This window comes from Sapajus apella, unplaced genomic scaffold, assembly GCF_009761245.1.
Source record: "Sapajus apella isolate SASKATOON/1434 unplaced genomic scaffold, GSC_monkey_1.0 scaffold33, whole genome shotgun sequence".
Lineage (NCBI taxonomy): Eukaryota > Metazoa > Chordata > Mammalia > Primates > Cebidae > Sapajus > Sapajus apella.
In genome coordinates, this window is record NW_022436973.1 from 6,509,557 (window position 1) to 6,536,945 (window position 27,389).

A 27,389-nucleotide genomic window follows, 5' to 3' on the forward strand; every position below is an offset into this window, starting at 1 on the left:
GGGGGGCTGGCAAAATGACTGTTCCTCTGCAATCCCAGAAGTCAAACCCATGGGCTAGAAAACCTCCTGAGCTTCACAATGCTGAGATTGGGCCTGGAGGGTAGGGCTTCCTAACCCTGACCCTGAATTAAGTCCATCCAGCCTCAGGGGGCACTGGCAACCCCAGTCATACCCCCTTCCCCACAGGGAGCCATCCTACCACGCTGACCATTGGAAGAGCAGACCTGTCCTCACCTCTGGGCAGGCAGGAGTGAAGACAGAGACCCCCATATTTGTTCCTTTCCCAGGCTCAAGGCCAGATCGGCCTTCCTGCTAGCCCCAGCAGGGGTGTGGTGAGGGGTGCTCGGATAGAAGCCAGAGGTGGTCTCTCTAATGGGGGCAGAATAGACACTCCCTCCTTGCAGTGGCAGAGGGAGGAATACGAGACCCCACTTCCCAATCCCTTCCTTTCCGTTTTCCTTGGGGAAAGGGGGTAGGGAAGGCTGAGGAATCTAGCTCTCCAGATCTGCCCTCTCCAGCCTGCAGAGGCCTTTTTGCCCCTTAGACCCCCCCATCCCTGCTTCCATCAGCGCCATCCTCTGCTTCCTCTGGCTCCTCAGGGATGCCTTTAGCAGGTCATTCATCCCTGGTGACTCAGTTTCTCTATATGTTTCATTTTGTTTTGTTTTTGTTTTTGTTTTTTTTTTTTGAGACAGAGTCTCACTCTGCTGCCAGTTTGGAGTGAAGTGGTACAATCTCGGCTCACTGCAACCTCCACCTCCCGGATTCAAGCAATTCTCTTTCCTCAGTCTCCCGAGGAGCTGGGACTACAGGTGCATGCCACCACACCCAGCTAATTTTTCTATTTTTAGTAGAGACAGGTTTCACCATTTTGGCCAAGATGGCCTCGATCTCTTGACCTTGTGATCCACCCGCCTTAGCCTTCCAAAGTGCTGGGATTATAGGCGTGAGCCATCACTCCCAGCTTTATTTATTTATTTATTTATTTATTTACAGATAGAGTCTTGCTCTGGGAATGCAGTGGTGCAATCTCAGCTCACTGCAACCTCCGCTTCCCAGGTTCAAACGATTCTCCTGCTTCAGCCTCCCAAGTAGCTAGAATTACAGGCGTGCGCCACACTATGCCTGGCTAATTTTTGTATTTTTAGTGGAGACAGAGTTTCATCATGTTGGCCAGGCTGGTCTAGAACTCCTCATCTCAGGTGATCTGCCCATTTTGGCCTCCCAAAGTGCTGGGATTATAGGCGTGAGGCACCACACCTGGCCAGTTTTCCCTTCTTAATATACAGTCTTATTTAAATCATTCGGTGACACTTAGAGTAGGTATTATCATTCCCATTTGTGACTGGGTTTTCACATTTGTACGAGACATAACAATCATGCATTTCTTCTGCGTAATTCTACTTCCCTTGCCCCTTAACGCTTAGCATCTAATGATTATTGCACATTGGTTTGTCTTTTTTGTTGTTTTTGAACCAAACTGAACATACATGCATCCATTCTGTTGTTATTTGTTGGGAGCCTACGGCCTGTTAATACAGGTGGGGTGGCCTCTAGACGCTCATGGTTTGACTAGGAGACAAACTATTAAACATAGAACTGCAGATTTGCTAATAATGATTACAAAGGAGAAGTGAGGAACAGCTGGAAGCTGATGACAGCAGTAGCAGAAGCTGCCTTGAGGAAGTGAGGTCATACTGTTACCCTCTCTGCTTAAAACCCAAACCCAGGCTGGGCATGGTGTTTATGCCTGTAATCCCAGCGCTTTGGGAGGCTGAGGCGGGCAGATTGCTTGAGCTCAGGAGTTTGTGACCAGCCTGGGCAACATGGCAAAACCCTATCTCTACAAAAACAAACAAACAAAAATTGGCCGGACATGGGGTTGTACACCTGTGGTCCCAATGACTTGAGAGGCTAAGGTGGGAGGGTGGCTTGAGCCTGGGAGGCAGAGGTTGCAGTGAGCTAAGAATGTGCCACTGCGCTCTAGCCCGGGTAACAGAGTGAGACCCTGTCTCAAAACAGACGCCGAACCCAAATTCTACTTGGCCCTTCACAGCCCTGGGTGGCTGACTCCTGTCAGTATCCTCAGCCTCAAATTAACCCAGTAGCTGCCCTGGCCTCCTTGTTGTACCTTGACATGCCGAGCTCTTTCCTGCCTCTGAGCCTTGGCACACACTGTTCCCTCTGCTTGGGATGACCTCTCCCTGGCTTTTTCTGCATGGCTGTTCCTTCTTGCCTCAGCTCAAATGTCTCTTTTGTAGAGACAGCCTCCCTGATCATGTCCCCTGACATAGCAACCTCCCCCATCACTCTATCATATTATTCGCGTTGTTTGATTTGTTTTTGTTTTTATAGCACTTAAAAGTATCTGAGTTTTTGTTTGTTTGTTTGTTTGTTTCTTGGAGACAGGGTCTTACTCTGTCACCCAGGCTGGAATACAATGGTGCAGTCTGGGCTCATTGCAACCTCTGCCTCCTGTGTTCAAGTGATTCTCATGCCTCATCCTCCCGAGTAGCTGGAATGACAGGTGTGCACCACCACACCTGGCCCTTTTTTTTTTCTTTTCTTTTTTGTATTTTTAGTACAGACAGGGTTTCACCATGTTGGCCAGGCTGGTCTTGAACTCCTGACCTCAAATGATATACCTGCCACGGCCTCCCAAAGTGCCAGGATTACAGGTGTGGGCCACCACGCCTAGCTGGTGTTTTTTGTTATTATTATTTGCTGGTTTACTGTGTATCTTCCCCATGAAGCTTGGGGCTCCATACAGAATACAATGAAGGGGCTGGACCCACTGTCCCTCCCTGCCCCTGCGCTTAGCACAGGGCCTAGTACATACATAGTTGATGCTCATCCATATTTCTTAAATGGCCTCTCCTGCTTCCCCAGTGTATTAGTTTCCTGTTGCTTCTGTAACAAATCACTATAAATTTAGTGGCTTAAAAGAACACTCGGTTATTATCCTCTGATCCTAGAGGTCAGAAGCCTAGAAATCAAGGTCGGGGCAGGGCTGCCTTCCTCGGGAAGGCTCCAGGGGAGAATTATTTTCCTTGCCTTCTAGCAGCAGCCCCTCCTCCATCATCAAAGCATCTCCAGCCTCTGCTTCTGTTTCCCTGTCTTGGGATCCTTAATTTACTCATATTTGCAAAGACCCTTTTGCCATGTAAGATGACATGCGCAGATTCTGGGACTGTGGACACGGACATCTTTGGAGGTCTGCCCTTCAGCCTCCCACATCCAGGTCCTCCGTAGTGCCTTGTTCAGCACTGGGTGGCTGGCACTCAGGCTTCCTGGCTGCTACTGTGAACCCAGTGACTTGACTTTCTTCCCTCTGCAGGACGAGATTGAGGAGCTGCGGGCTGAGATGCTGGAGATGCGGGACGTCTATATGGAGGAGGACGTGTATCAGCTGCAGGAGCTGCGGCAGCAGCTGGACCAGGCCAGCAAGACCTGCCGCATCCTGCAGTACCGGCTGCGCAAAGCCGAGCGCCGCAGTCTGCGTGCTGCCCAGACTGGCCAGGTGGACGGCGAGCTTATCCGCGGTCTGGAGCAGGATGTCAAGGTCAGCCCGGAGGTCTCCCCCAACCCTCTTGGGTGCCCTTGTTGCTGTGATGGAACCACAGTCTAATGGGGCCCAGGTTGGCCTTGCATCTCACTTCCGTGTGTCCATGGCCAAGTTCTACCACCTCTGTGGGCCTCAGTTTCCTCATCTAAATAGGAATTCCTGGTGAACTCACAGGCCTTCTATCAAGGGTACCCCAAAGTGATGTCATAATATGAATCCTTCCTTCTAGCAGCAGCTAATGTTTTTGTTTTCTGAGATGGAGTTTCTCTCTTGTTGCCTGGGCTAGAATGCAGTGTGTGATCTTGGCTCACTACAACCTCTGCCTCCCGGGTTCAAGCGATTCTCCTGCCTCAGCCTCCTGAGTAGCTGGGATTATAGGTGCCTGCCCCCACGCCCGGCTAATTTTTGTATTTTTAAGAGAGATGGGTTTCACCATGTTGGCTGGTCTTGAACTTCTGACCTCAGATGATCCACCTGCCTCAGCCTTCCAAAGTGCTGGGGTTACAGGTGTGAGCCACCTTGCCTGGCTGAGCAGCTACTGTTTATTGAGTATCAACCACACACCTGGTACTGGACTCCAATGTGTCCCTGCATTGTTCATGAAGGTTTCTTTTTCTTCTTGTTTTTTTAGAGAAAAGGTCTGGCTCTGTTGTCTAGGCATCAGGCAGTGATGTAACCTTAACTCACTGAAGCCTCCACCTTCTGGGCTCAAGGGATCCCCCACCTCAGCCTCCTGAGTAGCTAGGACTACAGGCGCACACCACCATGCCTGGGTAATTTTTCTATTTTTTGTAGAGATGGGGTTTCATTATGTTTGCCCAGGCTGGTCTCAAACTCCTGGGCTCAAGTGATACTCCTGCCTTGGCCTCCCAAAGTGCTGGGATTACAGGCATGAGCCACTGTGCCAGGCAGAGGTTTCTTAATTGTGCTAATGGAAAGTAGTGAAGGCCTGGAGTTGGTCAAGCCTGGTTTAAATCTTGGCTCCAATATATCTGAATTTCATGATTTCAAACAAAGTCACCTGTTTCAGTGTCCTCATCTGTAAAATGGGTTTGTAATCTCTATCTCACAGAGTTCTATGAGGATTAAATGAAATAATGTGGGCCAGGCGCAGTGGCTCACATCCGTAACCCCAGCACTTCAGGAGGCCAAGGTGGGCAGATCACCTGAGGTCAGCAGTTCAAGACCAGCCTGGCCAACATGGTAAAACCCCATCTCCACTAAAAATACAAAATTAGCTGGGTGTGGTGGCACGCACCTGTAGTCCCAGCTACTCAGGAGGCTGAGGCAGATGAATTGCTCGAACCTGGGAGGCCGAGGTTGCAGGGAGCAGAGATCATGCCATTGTAGTCCAGCCTGGGTGACAAAGTTAAACTCTGTCTCAAAAAAAAAAAAAGCAGGGTGTGGTGGTAAGTGCCTAGAGTCCCAGCATGACCAAGGCCAGGAGTTCAGTGAGCTGTGATTGCACCACTGCACTCCAGCCTGGGCAATAGAGCGAGACCTTGTCTCTTTAAAAAAAGAAAAAAGAGAAAAAGCATGAGTTAGTCTCTTAAGTTCAAAGCGTACCTCTACTTGACAGGGCAGATCCCCGGCTTATTCAGATTCCAATCACTGGATTGGGAGGAGTGGGGTGGGGGGTGGGGAAAGGCAGTAGGGAGGGGAGAGGTGGGGAGGGGATAGCTGGAGAAGCTCAGACGTTTGGGCCTACATAGTGGAAGATTTCTGGGAGGGACCCAAAAAAATGTCAGACTTCAGAAAGATGAGGAAGGGGCGGAGGAGACGCTGGGACCCGGAGATGCGGGCTGCGGTGCCTCCGTGGGCGGGGCCCGAGCAGCGGCAGCGGGGAGGGTGTGTGGGGGCAGGGTGTGGGGAGCGCGTGTGGCTATGCCGAGTCTGGGCAGAGGAGGGGCCCCTTGTGTTGGGATTTGAATTAGCCAATCAGCATCCACCTTGCCCCTTCGCTCCCTCCTCTCCCCACCCTGCAGCTGGAGAGCTGAGCTCATCTCCCGGCCTGGGTCCTGAGCTGGACGCACACCCCTGGCCACCACCCCGAGCCCCATGCGCTGGGACCATTCCGGGGTTTTTGGGAGGTTATCAGAATGCTAACTTCCCTTGCTTTGTCTTAGAGGGCTTGTGAGTGGAGAGGGGTGGGAGCTGGCCTAGGAGGGTACCCCGGGTCTCCCCTAACTTGCTCTGCCAGCTCCTTGGCCCATGCCCTGACTGGCCCCTACCTCTTGGTGCCTCATTTTCCCCTTATTAAATGTGGCTTTAGATCAGCTGAATATTCAAGGCTTTTGAGCTCCAGTGGTTTTATTGAGCAGAGGGGTATTGGGGAGGGTTCATGAATGAAACCACAGGCCTCAGGGCCCCCCCCCCAACCCCAGGCTCTCCCTCTCTGATGGTCCTCACAATTGACAGGACCTGCAGAACCTCAGTGGGGCCTTTGCCCAGCATGAGGATGGCAAGGTCAGGGATGGAGAGCTGCTGTGCCACTTGTTTGCTGTGTGATCTTGGGTAAGTGTCTTTACATCTCTGAGCTTGTTTCCTCATGTGGAATATGGAGGTAAAATAAGTCCCTCTCTCTAGAGATTTTTGTAAGGATAAAATGAAATAATTCAAGTGTTCAAGTGAAGAGAGTATTAAACTCTAGGTCTGACAAATAAACATGTATTGATTGTGGTTTTCTTTTTTTTTTCTTTTGAGATTAAAAAAGAAGCACTCTGTCACCCGGGCTGGAGTGCAGTGGTGTGATCTTGGCTCACTGCAACCTCTGCCTCCCGGGCTCCAGCAATTTTCCTGCCTCAGCTTCCCAAGTAGCTGAGATTACAGGCACCTGCCACCACATCCGGCTAATTTTGTATTTTTAGTAGAGATAGTTTCTCCATGTTGGCCAGGCTAGTCCGAAACTCCTGACCTCAGGTGATCCACCCGCCTTGGCCTCCCAAAGTGCTGGGATTACAGGTGTGAGCCACTGGGCCGGTTGTGATTTTCTATTGCTCAGAAGAACTTACACGGCAAGTATAAGTTCTTCTAAGCAATAGCTCTGTAGGACTAGTAGTAGCAGACTAGTAGGACTGGTTGCTAGTAGTAGACTGGTAGTCTGGGGCAAGGGTAGGGGAGGGTAAGCCAGGATCTCAGCCTCACAAGGTGAATAAAAATCACCACGAAGGCTTGTTCACAATGCAGATTTCCAGGACACCTCAGGACCTGAGACCAGATATGAGGGGGTCAGATCCAGGGAATCTGGGATCTCAATTCTTGTCTAAAGTGACTCCTGTGGGAAGCCAAGGACACACCAGGAGCACGCTCCCTTCCTTAGATATAGATGTTGCTGGAGATAATGTTCTGGCTTTGGGTTTAACTCCTAGGTGACCTGTACAGGTTACTTCCCTTCTTTGAGCCTCAGTTTCCTCATCTGTAGAATAGGAGTGACATTCCCACCCCTCCTGGGGTTTGTAGGAGGCCAGAATGCTGGCCAGGAGGGTGCCCCCTTTTTTTTTTTTTTTTTTTTTTTAGATAAAGTCTCCCTCTGTCAGCCAAGCTGGAGTGCAGTGGTGTTATCTCGGCTCACTGCAATCTCCACCTCCTGGGTTCAAGGGATTCTCCTGCTTCAGCCTCCTGAGTAGCTGGGATTACAGGTGTGCTACCATGCCCAGCTAATTTTTGTAATTTTTTAAGTAGAGATGGGGTTTCACCATGTTGACCAGTCTGGTCTTGAACTCCTGACCTCAAGTGATCCGCTGGCCTTGGCCTCCCAGAGTGTCGGATTTACAGGCATGAGCCACCACACCCAGCCTTGTTTGTTTGCTTGTTTCTTTTTTGAGACACAGTTTCGCTTTGTCACCCTGCTGCCGTGCAGCAGCTGATCACAGCTCACTGCAGCCTTGACCTCCTGGGCTCAAGGGATCCTCCTGCCTCAGCTTCCCAAGTAGCTGGTACTACAGGTACATGCCATCATGCCCTGCTAATTTTTGTATTTTTTATAGAGATGGGGGAATCTTCCTATTTTGCTCAAGCTGGTCTTGAACTCCTGGCCTCAAGCAGTCCCCTACCTTGATCTCCCAAAGTATTGGAATTGCAGGTGTCAGCCACCATGCCCGGCCAGGGACTGCTCTTTCGTGAGAGCTCCCATCCCTTTCCCTGAGGATCAGGATGACAGAGCCCCAGGAGCTGAGGGGCCTGATGCCCAGGAGCAGAGGCTGGAGGCTGCTGGTTGCACTTGGCAAGAACCAGGCCCGAGTGCTGTAAACAGTGACCTCATGGCTGAGTGAATTTGTTTGTGCTTTGGGGATTTGCCCTGGTTTCCGGAAGCCGCAGCTGGCGCGCCACCCTTGGTATCTCAGCCCCCCTACCTTGAGGGTAGCTGGGAGGATCAAATGAGACAGACACATGGGGCCCTTCAAGCGCCTGGCACAGTAAGCCCACTGTTGGAGCTTATTATTAATACTTTTATTGTTGATATTAAAGTAATGTGTTTTCACGAGTTGAGTCTATACGGCAGGATCGGTCTAAGAGCGAGACTTTAGAGTTGACCCTACTCAATTTCGAACCTGGGTTCTACAGCCTTCCTAGCTGTGTGACCTTGGGAAGTGACCTTTCCTTTCTCAGCCTCAGAATAGGAATAATAATCAAAGTGTTCCCCAGTGGGATGAAAAGCGCTTGGTGAGCACTGGGGAATGTGCTAGCAGATTCTGTAAATCACTTGTGAGGGCTGAGGGGGCCCAGGACCACTGAGGCTCACCGAGGAGCAGGGACAAGCCCAGGCCACAAGGCTCTTGCCTCCCAGTATGGCTGCCTGGAGTTGTGATTTTTGTTGTTGTTTTTTGAGACAAAGACCTGCTCTGTTGCCCAGGCTGGAGTGCAGTGGCGTGATCTCAGCTCACTGCAACATCTGCCTCCTGAGTTCTAGCGATTCTCCTGCCTCAGCTTCCCGAGAACTGGGATTATAGGCGTGTGCGGGCTAATTTTTGTATTTTTAGGAAAGACGGTAAAGACAGGGTTTCACCATGTTGGCCAGGCTGGTCCTGAACTCCTGACTTCAGGTGATCTGCCCGTCTCAGCCTCCCAAAGTGCTGGGATTACAGACATGAGCCACCGCACCCAGCCTGTGCCTTCTTTTGATGTAGCAGGCGTCAGGGGAGAGGAGTGAATGGGAAAGGGATTCCATGGAGAATGGGGCAGAAGGGAACTGGGGAATCATGGAGGGGTGGGAGGGATGAAATACATAGAGTTGTTCATGAACCCCAGAGGATCCAGAAATCCGCCTGGATGGTGACTTCTTGATGGGGACTGGTAGCCTCCCCAGGTGGAGGATGTGGTGGAGATGAGGCATCCCCGCAGGTGGAGAGGAGCTGGCCCAGATGGGAGCTCATTTGAGAGAGGAGCCCTCACCTGTAGCAACCTGCTTCCTCACCCCAGCCAGGACGCAGGCCTTCCTGGACAATGGGTCGGGTTGGCGTTTGAGGGCAGGTGCCACTCCCTGTATATATTCAGCCATTTACTCATTCATCTCCCTCCCTTTTCACTTGTTGGACCCTTGGATTTATTTGTTCGTCCAACAAGCATTTATTAGGCATTTAGTGTGTGCCTGACCCTCTGCTGCTGCGGGAACACAGAGATGTGAATGAGCCCATCTATGTTTGTGGCCTTGATCTCTGCACCAGGCTCTAGTGCCTAAGCAGGATGAATGAATGAGTGAGTGAGCAAATGAATGGAGTGTTGATTAGGATAGGGCCTTACTGGGTGACCTAGCCCCAAACTGGGGACCATGTTTAAATAACTTGTCTTGGCTCACATAGCCAGTAAATGTGAGAACTGGCTTGAATCTTGTTTTCCCATCTGCAAAGTCCTTATTCTGATCCTAAGGGGTTACCGTCTCCACTTTATGGATGAGGAAGGTCTGGTGCCCAGAGAGGCTGTGAGAGGAGCCTCATGGGCCCGCTCCGGGCTGTCCTAGGAGATCCTCAGGGGCAGAAAGAGGCAGTGGCAGTGGAGGGAGGGAGAGGCCCTGCCCGGTTTCCTTTCTGATCCTTGTTTTTCCTGGCCTGCCTCGTACACTGCCAAGGGGTCCGTGCCGAGCTGGGCTTGGGCCCAGGCAGAGGACAGAGCCAGGGAGGGCCCTTTTCCCTTCCGGCAGGGAGGAGGCACCATAGTCATTTCCGAGACCAGCAGGCACGGGGCGCTGGGCTCTCTGCCCCACATGGAGTTCCTGCTGGTGAAACCCTGGCACCCCTGGGAGACTCTGGGCTATACTGGCCCCTCAGCCAAACCTCCGGGGCTCCCAGCCCAGCTCTGCCCACACTGGCTTTGCATGACCCTGAATGTGTTATTTCTGCTCTGAGCTCCAGTTTCCTTGTAAAATGGGGATAGGATTGGGGTGAAGGTGGGTGAGTTTGGCATGCAGTAGGTATTCACCAAACAGTAGTTCCCTGGCTGCAATCTCCCAGTTCAAAAGGGCCTTCCTTCCTCATCCCTCCTTTCCTGGCCTCCCTCAAACAGCCAGCTGGGGACAGAACAGAGGGTATCTGCCGGGAATGGGGTGCTGTTGCTGCAGAGTCCTGGACCAGGATCGGAAATTGCAGCTCCTCTAGCTTCTTTCTGTAGGAATGACTTGGACACCTGCCCGGCCTTTGTCATTTCAGGCCTGTTCTACATCCCGGACAACTAGAAATAGGTCTCAGGGCTACGCTGTGACCTCCAGCCATCATGCCCTTCTCTGGGCTTCAGCTCCCTGGAGCAGCAGCCACCACTCACCCAGAGCTCACTTGTGCAGGCCCCAGGCCAAGGCTTTTGTGTAATAGCTGGTTCAGTTACCCTGTCAGGCCCGTAAGGTTGATCCTGTTACTACTGCGTTCATTTTATAGATGAGGAGACTGAGGCACAGAGAGGGAAAGTGACTTGCCCAGGACCACATGCTGGTCACTGGCAGAGATGGGATTCAGTGGTCTAGGGCCCATCTTGCTCTGGGTTTCCACTGCAGCTCAATCCCCTCTCTGCTCTGTTTTGTTTTGTTCTGAGGAGACAGGGTCTCACTCTGTTGCCCAGGCTGGAGTACAGTGGCACAATCATAGCTCACTACAGCCTTGAATCCAGGGCCTAAGTGATTCTTCCATCTCAGCTTCTTGAGTAGCTGGGCCTGTAGGTGTGTGCCACCATGCCAAGCTAACTTGTTTTTTTGTGGAGGTGGGGTCTTGCTATGTTGCCCAGGCAGATTGAACTACCGTGTCCAGTCCCTCAAAGTGTTGGGATTACAGATGTGAGCCACTGCATCCGGCTCCTCAGTCCCCTCGCATCTATTAAACTCATCTTAAAAGATGAGCTTCTGGCCCTCCCACAGGCTTTTGTGAGGACCGGGCAAGAGGGTGGCTGGGAGAGGCTTTGGAAGTGTTAAGAGCCCAAGTAGCCAGGCACAGTGGCTCATGCCTGTAACCTCAGCTATTTGGGAGGCTGAGGCAGGAGGACCACTTGAGGCCAGAAGTTCAAGACTATCCTGGACCATATAGTGAGACCCCGTTTCTTCTTATTTATTTATTTATTAATTATTATTTTTTGAGACTGAGTTTTGCTCTTGTTGCCCAGGCTGGAGTGCAGTGGCGCCATCTTGGTCACTGCAGCCTCCGCCTCCCGAGTTCAAGCAGTTTTCCTGCCTTAGCCTCTGGAGTAGTTGGAATTACAGGCACCTGCCAGCACGACATGCCTGGCTAATTTTTGTTTTTTGGTTTTTGGGTTCTTTTTGAGATGGATTCTTGCTCTGTTGCCCAGTCCAGAGTATAGTGGTGCAATCTTGGCTCACTACAACCTCCGCCTCCCAGATTCAAGTGATTCTCCTGCCTCAGCCTCCTGAGTAGCTGGGACTACAGGCACGGGCCACCATGGCCAGCTACTTTTTTGTATTTTTAGTAGAGACAGCGTTTCACCATATTGGCCAGGCTGGTCTCAAACTCCTGACCTCATGATCTGCCCGCCTCGGCCTCCCAAAGTGCCGGGATTACAGATGTGAGCCACTGCGCCTGGCTGAGATCATTTCTACAAAAAAATGCAAAAATTACCCAGGTGTGGTTATGCATACCTGTAGTCCCAGCTACTCAGGAAGCTGAGATGAGATTACTTGAGCCCTGGAGTGCAAGCCTGCAGTGAGCCATGATTGCACCACTGAACTCCAGCCTGGGAGACATAGCAAGATCCTGTCTCAAAAAAAAAAAAGCCCCAGGGAAATGAAAAGGCATTCCTGTGAACCGGGTCTTCCCAGCTTTCTGAGGCTGTACCATGATACAGACACTGGGAGCTTGTGGTGCCTGGGGTTTGGGTTTTGGTTCTACTGCTTCCCTCATTAGCTTCTTGGTCTCTTCATGCCTCAGTTTGCTGGTTTGCAGCGTGGCAGTGATGCGACAGGAGCCTGCCTGTCTCTGGGGTTGCTCTGCTGCCAAAGTGGGGTGGTCAGTGGGCCTTGCAGTGGGGGCTCTCCTCGGCCTGCTCACATCCTTCTGTCTCCCTGCACAGGTCTCTAAGGACATCTCCATGCGGCTGCATAAGGAGCTCGAGGTGGTGGAGAAGAAACGGGCACGGCTGGAGGAGGAGAACGAGGAGCTTCGGCAGCGTCTCATCGAGACCGAGCTGGCTAAGCAGGTGCTGCAGACAGAGCTGGAGCGGCCAAGAGAGGTGAGGGCTTCGTGCATCCAGCAGGGCCAGCCTAGGGCAGGCGGGTCCATGTAAAACCCCCAAACTAGTGTCTCTGTGAACCTCCGCTTGTGGGAAATGGGTAGCTTATGTCTCCCTGGCAAGGTTGTTTATTCATTCATCCTCCAGCATGCATTTCCTGAGCATCTACTGTGTAAATTGTGTGCGAGACACTAAGGTTATAATGGTGAACAAAATATACTCAAGTTTCTGTCCTCAGGGAGCTCACAGGCTAATAAGAGAGTCATTCATCAAAGAACCATAGCCACAGTGGGAGGATTAACTGAGAAAACATGCAACAGTGTCAGGCATGGGGTTCAGCCCTCTGTGCCTCAGTTTCCTTACCTATAAAATGGAGCAGTGGTACCCTGAGTCGTTGTGAGGACCAACACAAATAACGCCTGCGGAGTGGCTGCAAGAGACCGCCAGGTCTGGCCCAGTGTGGTGGTTCACGCCTGTAATCCCATCACTTAGAGAGGTCGAGGCAGGCAGATCACGAGGTCAGGAATTCAAGACCAGCCTCGCCAACATGGTGAAACCCCAAATCTACTAAAAATACAAAAGTTAGCCAGGCATGATGGAGGGCACCTGTAATTCCATCTACTTGGGAGGCTGAGGCAGAGAATTGCTTGAACTGGGAGGTGGAAGTTGCAGTGAGCTGAGATTTGAGCCACTGCACTCCAGCCTGGGCGACAGAGCAAGACTCTATCTCACAGACACACAAAAAAGACTGCCAGTTCCTGCCATTTGATGTGAAGTGTGAAGTCAGTGCTGGGGTTGGGTCTCAGGCCAGTGTCTCTGGGGTACTAGGTGCTTCCTGAATGTGACCCCTGGACACCGTCCTCTCTGTCTTTGCTCATGCCAGTTCCTCCTCCTGGCAGACCTTCTCCTCCTGTTGTGTGTTGGGTATGCAGCGTGTTATAGGCCCTGCTTGACAGTTTATCTCAAACATTTTCATGCCAACAAGGTTGCAGTCATGCCCATTTTGTGGATGACCAAACAGCCCCTAGAGAGGGAGGGATGACCTCAAGGTTATGCAGGGCTCAAGGGGTTCTGCAGAATGCAGACTGGAAGCCATCAGCCTAGGTGTCCCTTAAAAGCTGGAATCCCCTATTCCAGGGGTCTGTGTTCTAAAAAGCCTGGGGTGGCTTCTGGCCCTAGAGGCAGAGCCAGGCCTTAGCTCTCTGGCTGCTATGATGTATGAGGATCTACTAGGGCATACTCCTTGCTGCAGGCACTTTCTGCTGCCTCCCCTGAGGGCAAGCCTGTCAGTGTCCCTGGACTGAGACACCACAGCCCGAGGTCAGAACCATCCTCCAGCCATCCTTCCCACTGGGCATGTTGGCGTGATGTGCCAATGCCCTCTCAGTGTGCAGGAAGAGGAGGCATCTGCCGCTAAGTGTGGCTAGCCCTCTCCTTTCATACAGCTGCCCACCTGCCATGGACTGGCCCATAACACAGAGCACCATCTTCACATCATCTTGCTGCTTACACCCTTGATAGTGAAAAGGGGAGACAATTTCTGAAAGCACTTTAAGCTTATGGTACAAATGATGAAACTGAGGCCCCAAGAGGAACAGCTTGCCTGAGTTCACCCAGCCTCTCCTTAGCAGAGATGTGACTGGAACCCTAAAGCCACTTCCCCTTTCTAAGTCTCAGTTTCTTTATCTGTGACATCAGGATAAGCAAACAAACAAACGAACAAAAGGCTGCATGGTGGCTCACACCTATAATCCCAGCACTTTGGGAGGCCAAGGTGGGCAGATCTCCAGCCTGCCAGCGTCCCTGGACTGAGACAGCACAGCCCGAGGCCAGAACAGTCCTCCAGCCATCCTTCACACTGGGCATATAGGACTTGAGACCAGCCTGGCCTACATAGCAAAACCCTGTCTCTCTAAAGAATGCAAAAATTAGCTGGGTGTGGTGGTACCTACCTGTAGTCCCAGCTACTCAGGAGGTGGAGGTTGCAGTGAGGTGAGATCGTACCACTGCACTCCAGCCTGGGAGACAGAGCAAGACCCTGTCTCAAAAAAAAAAAAAAAAAAAAAGGGGGAGAGCCAAGTGCAGTGGCTCATGCCTGTAATCCCAGCACTTTTGGAGGCCAAGGTGGGTGGATCACTTGAGGTCAGGAGTTTGAGACCAGGCTAGCCAACATGATGAAACACCGTCTCTATTAAAAATACAAAAAAAAAAAAAAAGGTTAGCTGGTTGTGGTGGTGACCACCTGAGGGAGGGGAATCGCTTGAACCTGGGAGGTGGAGTTTGCAGTGAGCTCAGATCGCACCACTACACTCTAGCCTGGTGACAGAGTGAGACTCCGTCTCAAAAAAAAAAAATGTACGATTCAGTGATTTTTAAATATATTTATGGTGGTGTGTAGTTGTCACCATTATCTAATTCCAAAACATTTCCATGGCCCCAAAAAGTAACCTCATACCTGTGAACAGTCACTCCCCACCTATAATCCCAGCTACTTGGGAGGCTGAGGCAGGAGAATTGCTTGAAACCAGGAGCCAAAGGTTGCAGTGAACTGAGATCACGCCATTGCACTCACTAGGCGCAAGAGGGAAACTCCTATCTCCAATAAATAAATAAGACAACAGGATGATATCCAGCCTATGAGATTGTTTGGGATCATTAGTAAGATTATATAACCATAAAGAAATTAAAAAGAATAAGATAGTATGGTAGTTCCTCAAAAATAAAACATAGAACAATCATATGATCCAGCAGTCTCACTTCTGGTTATGTCCCCAAAAGAATTGAAAGCAGAGACTCAAAGAGATATTTACTCAACCATGTTCATAGCAGCATAACTCAAAATAGCCAGAAGGTAGAAGCAACCCAAATGTTCATCAGCGGATGAATGGATAAACGAAGTGTGTTATATATGAATAATAGAAAACTAGTCAACCTTAAGAAGGAATGAGGCTGGGTGTAGTGGCTCATGCTTGTAATTCCAGCACTCTGAGAGGCAGAGGCGTGCACATTGGTTGGGGCCAGGAGTTCAAGACCAGCCTGAGCAACATGGTGAAAATCTGTCTCTACAAAAAATACAAAATTTAGCAAGGCGTGGTGGTGCATGCCTGTAGTCCCAGCTACTAGGGAGGTTGAGGTGGGAGGATCGCTTGAGCCTAACAGGTTACAGGTTGAGGCTACAGTGAGCTATGATGGTGCCACTGGACTCTAGCCTGGGCTATAGTGTGAAACCCTGCACCAAGAGGGAGAGGAAGAGGGGGCGGGGAAAGGAAAAAAGAAAGTATTTGGAATTTAATTGTGAAATTTTAAATGAGTTCAAGCTTGTTAAGAGCCCTTTTGTGGTGCCTCGTACAGAGTATGTGCTCAAGAAACACTGGCTCCCATCCCTCTGCGGCTGGTGTCAGTGAGGCTGGTCTAGCCGCTCTCCTTGCGTTCCCCATGGCATCTCAGGCTTGTGCGCAGGAGGCAGAAGCCTGTGTTTATTTGCTGTTTATCTTGTCCCTCCTCCCTCTTTCCTGACATGGTTTCTATGGAGATGAGGGTCCCTGAGCAATTCTTCCTCAGTCTCATCATCAAGATCTGCCGTTACTATCCTGACAGGCTGCCGAGGCGGTGCTGTCACCCAGCTAGGAACAGGAGCCCCTGGCCTGAGCTGATGTGGTTACCGTGGAAACATCTCTCCACTAGAGAAAGGGGAGGTGGCAGGCCCTGGCTGAGGGCTGCAGTGGCACTGTTGCCCAGCTACCCTCTCTTCCAGCGTCACACGCCTCCTTGTGTTTTAGGCAGAAAGCCAATACGAGTGTTGACGTGATTTATTATGGTATAGCTGCTGTGTCTGAGCCCTCACTCTGTGCCAGGCACCGCACAAGCCTTGACCACACCAGCACATTGTTTAACCCTCCAATAGCCTTCCCACAGGCATGGTGTGGTTGTCTTTTTATAGGGTGCCACTGTTTCTTGGCAGTTTTTAAATCACAATTTAATTCCCATGTCATACAATTCACCATTTGGAAGTGGACAGTTCAGACCAGGCACAGTGGCTCACACCTGTAATCCCAGCACTTTAGGAGGCTGAGGCAGAAGGATTGCTTGAGCCCAGGAGTTTGAGACTAGCTTGGGCAATATAATGAGACCCCCGTCTCTACAAATATTGTAAAAATTAACTGGACATGATGGCATGAGCCTGTGATTCCAGCTACTCAGGAGGCTGAGGTGGGAGAATTGCTTGAGCCTGGGAAACGGAGGTTGCAGTGAGCCAAGATCACGCCACTGTACTCCAGCCTGGGTAACAGAGTGAGACTCTATCTCAAAAAAAATCAATAATAAAACTAAAAACAATAAAAATTAAAAGTGGGCTGGGCACAGTGGCTCACACCTATAATCCCAGCACTTTGGGAGGCTGAGGTGGGCGGATCATGAGGTTAGGAGATCGAGACCATCCTGGCCAACACGGTGAAACCCCGTCTGTACTAAAATACAAAAAATGAGCCAGGTGTGGTGGCACATGCCTGTAATCCCAGCTACTTGGGAGGCTGAGGCAGGGGAATCGCTTGCACCCAGGAAGTGGAGGTTGCAGCAAGCTGAGATCATGCCACTTCACTCCAGCCTGGTGACTGAGTGAGACTCAGTCTAAAAAAAAAAAAAAAATGTAAAATTCGGGGATTTTTTTTTTTTTTTTTTTTTTTGCTGTCACTCTTAGGATATGCTTAAGTTACTAATTCAGTGATTTTTAGCATATTCATGATGTTGTGTCGCTGTCACCATTATCTAGTTCCAGAACATTTCCATGGCCCCAAAAAGCAACCTCATACCTGTGAACAGTCACTCCCCATTTCCCCTTTCCCTCCTGCCCCTGGCAACCACTCATCTGCTTTCTGTCTCTACAATTTGCCTGGACACATTATCCAAATGGAGTGTTTGGTGACTGACTTCTTTTCCTTAGCATCAGGTTTTTGTTTTCTTTTTTTAGATGGAGTCTCGCTCTATCACCCAGGCTGGAGTGCAGTGGCACGATCTTGGCTCACTGCAACCTCTGCCTCCTGGGTTCAAGCAATTCTCCTGCCTCAGTGTCTCAAGTAGCTGAGACTACTTGAGTGCACGCCTACGTGCACCATCACGCCTAGCTAATTTTTTGTATTTTTAGTAGAGACGGGGTTTCACTGTGTTAGTCAGGATGGTCTTGATCTCCTGACCTCGAGATCTGCCCACCGTGGCCTCCCAAAGTGCTGGGATTATAGGCGTGAGCCACTGCGCTTGGATCCCAAAGCCTGGTTCTACCTTTTCTCTGGCTTTGGCACTTACTCTCAAGTGACTGTAACGTTGGGGAAATGATATAACTACTCTAGTGCTTAGTTTGTTCATTTATTTATCTTTATTATTTTGGAGGGAGACAGGAGTCTTGCTGTGTCGCTCAAGCTAGAGTGTAGTGGTGCAATCATGGCTCATTGCAGCCTCAAACTTCTGGGCTCAAGAGATCCTCTGGCCTCAGCAACCCAAGTTGCTAGGAGTATAGGTGCACGCCACCATATCTGGCTAATTTTGTATTTTTGAAAGAGATGGGGCCTCTCACTACATTGCCCAGGCTGGTCTCAAATTCCTGGACTCAAGTGAACCACCGTCCTCAGCTTCCCAAAGTTCTGGGATTACAAGCATGAGCCACCGTGCCCAGTGCAGTTTGTTTATTTATAAAATGGGAATATTATTACTACTTCTCAGAGGTGTTTGTGAAAATTAAACAAGACAAGCAAGTAAAGTGCTTAACATAGACTAAGGACTTTTGTTGTTACCATCACAACCACCGTGAGGGCCGGGGGTCTGGAGAAGCATTGGCCTTAGTTAAATAAATACATTTCTGCTGCCTCTGGTGAGGAACTCTGTCTAGAGCTGCCAGTTACCTGGGAAAGGAGCAGCTACATTGCAAATCTTTGCGTGCAGTTGGCTCCATCTGTCCTTGTGACGTTTGATTTGGGGCCAATGTCTAAACCACTCTTTGTTTTCTCCCCTGTATGATTTCTCCCCAACCAGGAGCCACACGGCCTCTCTCTCTGGCCATTTCAGCCACTCTAGAGGAAGAATGAATGCCTGTCTTTGAGGCACACCCCCAACCCCGGGTTCCTTCTAGAATCTAGAGCAGACCGGCCGCGGTGGCTCACACCTGTAAACCCAACGCTTTGGGAGGTCGAGGTGGGTGGATCACTTGGGCTCAGGAGTTCGAGACCAACCTGGGCAATGTGGTGAAATGCCATTTCTACAAAAAATATGAAAAATTAGACAGGTGTGGTGGTATACACCTGTATTGTAGTCTCGGCTGCTTGGGAGGCTGACTTACGAGAATTGCTTGAACCTGGGAGGTGGAGGTTGCAAGTGAGCCAAGATCATGCCACTGTACTCCAGTTGTGGGCAACAGAGTGACACCCAGTCTCAAAATAATAATAATAATCTAGAATAAATTTTGTACCTGAAGCACAGTCTGTGCTTTCAGTGAGACCTTTCCAAACATCTCCTCCAGATTTGGTGAAAATATGCCCTGCTGTTTTGGCAGAAGGTTCATTTCGTTCCTTGGAGGGTTGGCCTCTGTTTCTCAGCTTCAGGTGGGCAGGAAGGTGTTTGAGTGCACAGGCCCCCTCCAGAGCTGGGCTCAGGCAGCTCTCTCCTGGGCTGGAGGAAAGACAAGGGAGGACATAGCTCAGGCTTCTCCTAAAACCCTGTAGATCAGCGATGCTTGGAGGCACCACCCTGGCTGCTGAAAGGCAGCCTTGTGAGTTGCTGGCGGGTGGGGAAGCCCCTGCTGCATGCCAGGCCACAGAGAGTGTCCTCAGGGCTGGACGCATCCCCAGGCCTTGCGGCTGCATTCCTGCTGGTGCCCAGGCACCGCCCTGCTCTGTCCCGCCCTCCCAAGGCCCAGAGCCAGAACATCTGCCTCTTGGGCAGAGACTGGCTTCATCCCTAGGGGCTCCACACAGGGGCTCTGACAGGCCCTGGCTTTCTTGAGGGGTGGCAGCCCCCCAGCTGCCTGGCCATCTGCTGCCAGGCAGAGGGGAGAAAGGTCTTTGAGCACTCTGAACGTGCCTTGTTTTCTCTCCAGAATGTCAGGGCTGTGTGGGAGCCCACATGGCTTAGATAAGGTGGGGAAGTGTCAGATCCACCAGAAAAGGCTGGAACTCCTCTCCTCTGCCTACTGCTCTGCTCTCTGGTGAGATTCAGGCCACTCAGCTCATTCAAACCTTTTCTCTGCCTGCTGGAAAGGTGTTTGGTGACTTCTTGGAGAAAGCATATTTTAAAAAACTTTTTTTTTTTTTGAGATGAAGTTTCACTCGTTTCCCAGGCTAATGTGCAGTGGCGTGATCTCGGCTCACTGCAACCTCCACCTCCTGGCTTCAAGCGATTCTCCTGCCTCAGCCTTCCACGTAGCTGGGATTACAGGCTCCTGCCACCACACCTAGCTAATTTTTGTATTTTTAGTAGAGATGGGATTTCACTATGTTGGCCAGGCTGGTCTTGAACTCCTGACTTCAGGCGATCCACCCGCCTCGGCCTCCCAAAGTGCTGGGGTTACAGGCATGTGCCACTGCGCGCAGCCTTAAAAGCCTTTTATAATGACTTTTCCCTCCCCCACCCCCTACCGCCACCAGGTGGTAGTCCATGCTTAGCAGAAAAAGATTAGAAAATTCAAATAAGCCATAGGGAATTTCTGTGTGGATGGGGAGGTACATATACTTCCAGTTAAGTTTTTCTATGTTTACATATATGTGCATTTAAACGTAAATGTAAATATGCTTTTTGTCTTTTTTTTGGAGACAAGGTCTAGCTCTCTTGCCCAGGCTGGAGTGCAGGGACGTAATCTTGGCCCAGTGTAACCTCTGCTTCCCAGGCTCAAGCGATCCTCCCACCTCAGCCTCCGAGTAGCTGGGACTACAGGCACCTGCCACAGTGTCTGGCTAAGAATATGCATTTTTCCCCTCAAGATGGAGTCTCGCTCTCTTGCCCAGACTGGAGTGCAGTGGCGCAATCTTGGCTCACTGCAACCTCCGCCTTCCAGGTTCACAAAATTCTCCTGCCTCAGCCTCCCAAGTAGCTGAGATTACAGGCATCCACCACCATGCCCAGTCACTTTTTTATATTTTTAGTAAAGTTGGAGTTTCACCATGTTGGCCAGGCTGGTCTTGAACTCCTGACCTCGTGATCCGCCTACCTCGGCCTCCCAAAGTGCTGTGATTATAGGTGTGGGCCACCAGGCCTGGCCAAGAATATGCATTTTTTATCTAAAAAAGTAATATAAACTCAGTGAAGCAAAAATATCATTAGAAAAGTACACTAATGCATGCCTAGCGTACCTCTAAGAGCAAGCTGCAGCCCTCTGGTTATGTTGGTTGCCTTGGGGCAGGATAACTGCGTGACTTGGTCATTGTATTCTTTTTTGTACTTTTTGAATTTTGAACCATGTGACTTTGTTATCTGTTCAAAAATAATAAAAATAATAAAAGTCGTTAATAAAAGAAGAAAGGCTTCCCTGACTGCCTCCTTCAGTTCTACTCCTCAGCCTGACCCAGCATCAGCAGTTTGCTTTGTATCTTTCTAGGCTTTTCTTTCTTTCGTCTCATATAATACAGGGAGTTTCTATATATTTTTTAACTCCTTTTTTTTGAGACAGAGTCTCACTCTGTCGTTCAGGCTGGAGTTCAATGGTGTGATCTTGGCTTACTGCAACCTCTGCCTCCTAGGTTCAAGCGATTCTCTTACCTCAACCTCCCGAGCACTTGGGACTACAGATATGTGCCACCACACCTGGCGAATTTTTATATATTTTTTAGTGGAGATGGGGCTTCAGCATGCTGGCCAGGCTGGTGTCAAACTTGTGAGCTCAAGTGATCTGCCTGCTTGGGCCTCCCAAAGAGCCACCATGCCTGACCTCTGTGTACTTTTTAAAAAACAAAGATGGGATTATATTGTATACATTGTTCCTGTAACATACAGAATAATATAGCATGAACACAGACTGTTGTTTTAAAATGCTGCATATTTTGGAAGTTTTCTTCTGTCTAGGGTGCTTATTATAAAAATCAGAGATCACAGAATCAAATCAACATAGGAAGGAAAGAAAGTCTATAAAACAGCAGCATCTATTTCAGTGTCTTAAATTCAGCCAAAGGCCCAGAAGGAGCCCCAGCAGAGCAGTCAGAAACCTCAAAGGAGAGGAGGTTGCGGGATGGAAAAACAGGGGCTTTGGCTTTATCTGCTTTGTGAACAGTTATTTTTACAGGAAGGTGTGTGTATATATATATATATATATATTTTTTTTTTTTTAATATTGCATAGTATGGGTGCTGTGGCTCATGCCTATAATCCCAGCACTTTGGGAGGCCTAGGCGGGCAGATCTCTTGAGACCAGGAGTTTGAGACCAGCCTGGCCAACATGGTGAAACCCCATCTCTACTAAAAATACAAAAATTAGCTGGGCGTGGTGGTGGGCACCGTAATCCCAGCTACTTAGGAGGCCTAGGCACAAGAATTGCTTGACCCCAGGAAGCGGAGGTTGCAGTGAGCTGAGATCATGCCGCTGCACTCTAGCCTGGGCGATAGAGCAAGACCCTTTCTCAACAAAAAAATAAGTAAGTAAATAAAAATATTGTGTAATTACAAAATTTTTTTTAATGGAAAAAAATCTAGAAGACTTTGTTCCCCATTCCCCCACCCCAAGTAAGGATGGGGAGGGGGATGTACAAGATACAAATCCCTTGTATTCTTTTTGTTTGTTTGCTCGTTTTTTGTTTTTTAGTTTTTGAGACAGGGTCTCCCTCTGTCGCCCAAGCTGGAATGCAGTGGCAGTATCATAGCTCACTCCTATTTTGAAGTCCTGGGCTCAAGCAATCCTCTATGTCAGCCCAGCCTCCTAACTAGTTGAAAGTATAGGTGTGAGCCATTGCACCTGGCTAATATTTTTTATTTTTGAAGAGATGGGGTCTCACTCTTGCCAGGCTGGTTTCAATCTTTTGCCCTCGAGTGATCCTCCCACCTCAGCCTCCAAAAATGCTGGGATTTCGGATGTGAACCACTGCACCTGATCTCCCCCAGCTCTTGACAGCCATTAATGTACTTTTTGTCTTTGTGAATTTGCTTATTCCGCGCATTTCATATAAATAGACTCATGCAATCTGTAACCTTTTGTGACTGGCCTCTTTCACTTCGCATGATGTTCTTATGGCTCAGGTATGACGTAGCATGTGTTAGGACTTCATTTCTTTCTTTCTTTCTTTCTTTTTTTTTTTTTTTTGAGACAGAGTTTCACTCTTGTTGCCCAGGCTGGAGAGCAATGATGCTGTCTCAGCTCACTGCAACTTCCACCTCCCAGGTTCAAGTGATTCTCCTGCCTCAGTCTCCCTAGTAGCTGGGATTACAGGCAAATGCCACAACACCCAGCTAATGTTTGTATTTTTAGTAGAGACGGGATTTCACCATGTTGGTCAAGGTTGGTTTTGAACTCCTGACCTCAGGTGATCCACCTGCCTCGGCCTTCTAAAGCGGTGGTATTACAGGCATGAGCCACCATGTCTGGCCAGGACTTCATTTCTTTCCCTCTTTTCTTCCCTTCCTTCCTTTTTTCCCCATCTTTCCCTCCCTCCCCTCTCTGCCTCCCTCCCTCCCTCTCTCTCTGTCTCCCTCTTTCTTTCTTTCTTCTTTCTTTGGAGTTTTGTTCTTGTTGTTCAGGCTGGAATGCAATGGCGCACTCTCACGGCAACGTCCACCTCAGGTGATCCGCCCACCTCAGCCTCCCAAAGTGCTGGAATTACAGGCGTGAGCCACTGCACCCGGCCATTTCTTTGTTCTTTCTGTGGCTGAGTGATATTCTGTTGTGTGGCTAGACCACATTTTGTTCATCCGTTCTAAAGTTGGTGGACATATTTGGGTTATAGGTTTTGTTTTGCCAGTTACTTCTTTCCCTTAGCAGAGTGTCTGGGAGATTTACATGTCAGTGAATCTCCTGATCCCTCAGTCCTTTGAATGGCTTTAGGTGATCTCTTTTTTTTTTTTTTTTTTTTTTTCTATTTTTGTTTTTTTTTCTTCTTCTTTTTTTAAGACAGGGTTTCACCATGTTGGTCAGGCTGGTCTTGAACTCCCAACCTCAGGTGATCCGCCTGCGTTGGCCTCCAAAGTGCTTGGATTACAGGCGTGAGCCATCACGCCTGGCTGGCTTTAGGTGATCTCATCTGTTCCCATGTGATGCCTGGCCCCTCGGTACCCGTGGAGACCCCTGGCTCTCCTCTCTGTCACTTCACTTCCGTCCTCCAGGGAGTCTGCAGTGCTTGGCGGGGCTCTGGTCACCTAATCCATAGCCCATGTTATAAATGAGAAAATAGAATTTCAGGGAGAGGAAAGAGTTCACCCAGGGATCATAAACTCAGCTTTGCAGGATCTCCAGGGTTCAACTCCCAGTGAGGCTACAGCCCTTCCCACTCAGCTTGTAATAGGTGGGCCCGGATCCTTCTGCAGCCTGATGGGCTGAACCCAGAGCCCCCACCTTGCACTCTAGACATGGGGCTGCCTCTTTGTGCCCTGCCCAGGGCCCCACTGACTGTGCTTGCTGCTGCCTCCTGGCTCTTGTAGAAGGACTCATTGTCTGACCCACAGCCCTGTTTCCTCCTCTTCCATTCCAGCTTTTGAAAGCACTTCTCAAATACTGGCTCCTGGCTCTTGACACCCAGCATCTGAAATATCAGCCTTTGCCTTCCTGCCTCATTTGCATTTCAAAAGGTCTCTTTAGGATTTGATTGAGCTCTAAGATATTCTGTACTTAAGGGTCGGTCTGGAGCTCTCCTTGCCTGGCACAGTAGATCCGAACTGCTCTTCAGAATCACCTGAAAGCATTTAAAAAACACTGATGTCTCGGCCAGGTGCAGTGGCTCACACCTGTAATCCCAGCACTTTGGGAGGCCAAGGTGGGCGGATCACCTGAGGTCAACATGGTAAAACTTTGTCTCTACTAAAAATACAAAAATTAGCTGGGTGTGGTGGCAGGCTCCTGTAATCCCAGCTACTTGGGAGACTGAGGCAGGAGAATCACTTGAACCTGGGAGGCAGAGGTTGCAGTGAGCCGAGATCGAGCCATTGCACTCCAGCCTGGGCAACAAGAGCGAAATTCTGTCTCAACAACAACAACAACAAAAATACTGATGTCTCAGACCTACCCCAGACCACCAGTATTTTTTGTAAGTAATTCTGATGTGTACCAGATTGAGAACTACTGTGCTAGCTCCACTCTGGTCCTCATCAGAGAAGGCACATTTTCTCCTGCCAACTCTTTATAATTCAATTCAAAGCTATGTCAATAACTGGTCCCAGGTCAGCTGTGGGTGTGCTGTGGGACCTCGGACAAGTCCCTGTCCCTGTCTCTTGGCTTCAGAAAAATGGGACTTGGATTAGATCAGTGGCTGCCACTTTCAGGGATAGGGTGTGAGAGGTGGGGGATGGGAGTAAGCATGTATCCAAATCACCTGGGCGCCATTTTCAAAAATACACCAGCCCACCTTGAAAAGTCAAAACAGCCTAAACATGGTTTTATACATACACCACCAACACAAATCACCCCTCCTCTCTTGGGAGGAAGCGCTCAATAGAATCCTGCATCTACTTGAATGACTTCTTTAAACATTGAGAAACTTCAGTAATTGTTATTGTAACATTTCCTTCAATTCCCTCTGTAGGGCTTGTGCCATTTGGCATTCTTGCCAGCAATTTATGAACCTTTTTGTTTCTCCATAGCTTCACCAATAGAATATGTCGTCAGATATTTGGATTTTTGCCAATCTGATAGGTGAGAAATGGTATCTCAGTGTAATTTTAATTTGCATTTATCTAACAGGAGCGGGGTTGAATATCTTCATGTGCCGTGATCCATTTGCCTTTCTCTTCCTGTGAACTGTTTTTCGTATCTCCAGCCTATTTTCCTACAGGTCTTCTGGCCTTTTAATGCCCTGTTTGTGAAGCTGTTTCCATATTTAGGACATCAACCCTTTGTCTGTGTTAATACATTGTAGATATTTTTTCAGTTTGTCATTTATGTTTTTACTTGTGTTAGGGTGATTTTATTTCCATGCAGAATTTGCCTGTGTAATCGAATATATCTATTTTTTCCCCTATTGCTTTTGGATTTTAAACATCTTGTTTATTTAATTTTTTTTTTGAGGAGTCTTGCTACATTGCCCAGGCTAGTCTCAAACTCTTCAATGCAAGCAGTCCTCCCACCTCAACCTCCCAAAGTATTGGGATTGCAGGCATGAGCCACTGTGCCTGGCCAGCTTCTGGATTTTTGAATCACTGTTTGCCATCAGTCTCTCATGACCATTCAAGTCGTGATTACACATTTCTCCTGTGTAATTACCATTTGTTGTACTCATATTCATTTTATTGTTGTTCTTTTTTTTTTTTTTTTTTTTGAGACAGGGTCTTGCTATGTTGGCCAGGCTGGTCTCGAACTGTTGGCCTCAAGTAATCCTTCTGTCTTGGTCTCCCAAAGTGTTGGGATTACAGACATGAGCTACCACACCCAGCCCCCATTTTCATTTTATTCATTATTATTTATTCTGAATTAAAATTTGCACTAGATGTCAGTTTCAGGAGGACAGATTTTCTCTGAGATGGAGCTTTGCCTGCAGAGGTTTATGGAAGAGTCTCCTTGGGAACACCACCACAGGGAGTGAGGCAGAGCTAGAAGCTGAATTGTGCCAGTGATCCCAGTCAGTCCCATGGGGAGCTCTGGAGCAAGGATGGCCCTCCCTGTAAGGCCGAGGCAAGGGGTCAAGGATCCGTGCATAGATGTGGGCTCCATCCATGAACGGCACCTGCCCTTGGACAAGGTGGTTTCCCTCAACCAATGGCTGTCACTGGGAGGGGTACTCAGCTTTGAGGGCTCAGCTTGGGGAATGAGTGTCTCAGTTCCAAAAGGGAATCTGTAAAAGCACCACAACATCCTCTGCGGTTCACTGCTGTGTTCTTTACACCTACCTATTGGTATATGATAGGTACTTAGGAAATCCTTTGACGAAAGACAAACGAGAACAGAAGCACAGCTTTCCAAGATTTGGCTGAGGCCAGCCGGGTCACACATGGGAGTGGGTTAGAGGGGAGGGTGTAGGGTAGAAGGTACAAACACCCTGGGCAGGTATTTGCAGAATCATCTTCTCCAGTGCTTCTGACCAGTCTTCCACTGCTGAGTGATCTGAAGGGCTCCTCTTGCTCAACATTCAGGGTGGGGTGGCCCGGGGAGTGGGTCCTCCCTGGATCCTGGACACCGTGACAGCTCTCTGCATGTAATCACCCTATGAGCTTTTGGTCCTGACTTTTTTTTTTTTTTAATCTCCCTTCAGCATTCTTTGAAGAAAAGAGGAACCCGCTCTCTGGGGAAGGCAGATAAGAAGACTTCGGTGCAGGTAATTCCCAGCAGCCCCTGTAGGAAGGTTTTATTCTGAAGGCCTGAGCCTAACTCCAAGTGGCCTGGGGATCCCAGATTCTGCCCTGTCTGCCCCTTGCTCATTTTCTTTTCTTTCTTTCTTTTTTTTGTTTTTTGTTTTGTTTTGTTTTCTTTGAGATGAAGTCTCACTCTCTTCCCCAGGCTGGAGTGCGGTGGCGTAATCTCAGCTTACTGTAACCTCTACCTCTCGGTTTTAAGTGATTTTCATGCCTCAGCCTGCCGAGTATCTGGGACTACAGGCGCACACCATCACACCTGGCTAATTTTTATATTTTTAGTAGAGACAGGGTTTCACCATGTTGGCCAGGCTGGTCTCGAAGTCCTGGCCTCAAGCAATCCACCTGCCTCAGCCTCCCAAAGTGCTGGGATTACAGGTGTGAGCAACCACACCCGGCCCCCTTGCTCATTTTCTTAATTTCACTGCCCAAAACCACACCCTGAGCTCATGGTTCTTAGATGCTTAGATGCTCACTCCCCACCCCAGCCAGGAGCTTAGCAAGCAGCACTACAGTCAAATCCAAAGGTCTAGAGTTAGAGATCCGGGTTTGAATCTTGGCTCTGCCACTTGACTGCCATGTGATTGGGGTGAGTCACTTTGAGTTTCGGGGCTCCATTCCCTACTTATCCCTGTCTTGGGGGTTCATTGGAAGAATCAAATAAAGTACTATATGCAGCACAGGCCACATACTGTTAGCTCCTAGTGGT

At 49.3% G+C, this 27,389-nt stretch overlaps 1 protein-coding gene across 2 annotated transcripts in view; it reads left to right on the forward strand.

Moving 5' to 3' along the window:
- SOGA1 (suppressor of glucose, autophagy associated 1) overlaps positions 1-27,389 on the forward strand; it is an 86,400-nt gene that overhangs the window by 21,429 nt on the left and 37,582 nt on the right. The window contains exons 2-4 of one of the 2 annotated variants that reach the window (XM_032295023.1): positions 3,338-3,562; positions 12,065-12,223; positions 26,581-26,643. In XM_032295023.1, coding sequence (XP_032150914.1) covers positions 3,338-3,562; positions 12,065-12,223; positions 26,581-26,643 — 447 coding nt within the window. The remainder of the gene's footprint in view (positions 1-3,337; positions 3,563-12,064; positions 12,224-26,580; positions 26,644-27,389) is intronic. The other variant, XM_032295024.1, reaches the window with a different exon arrangement.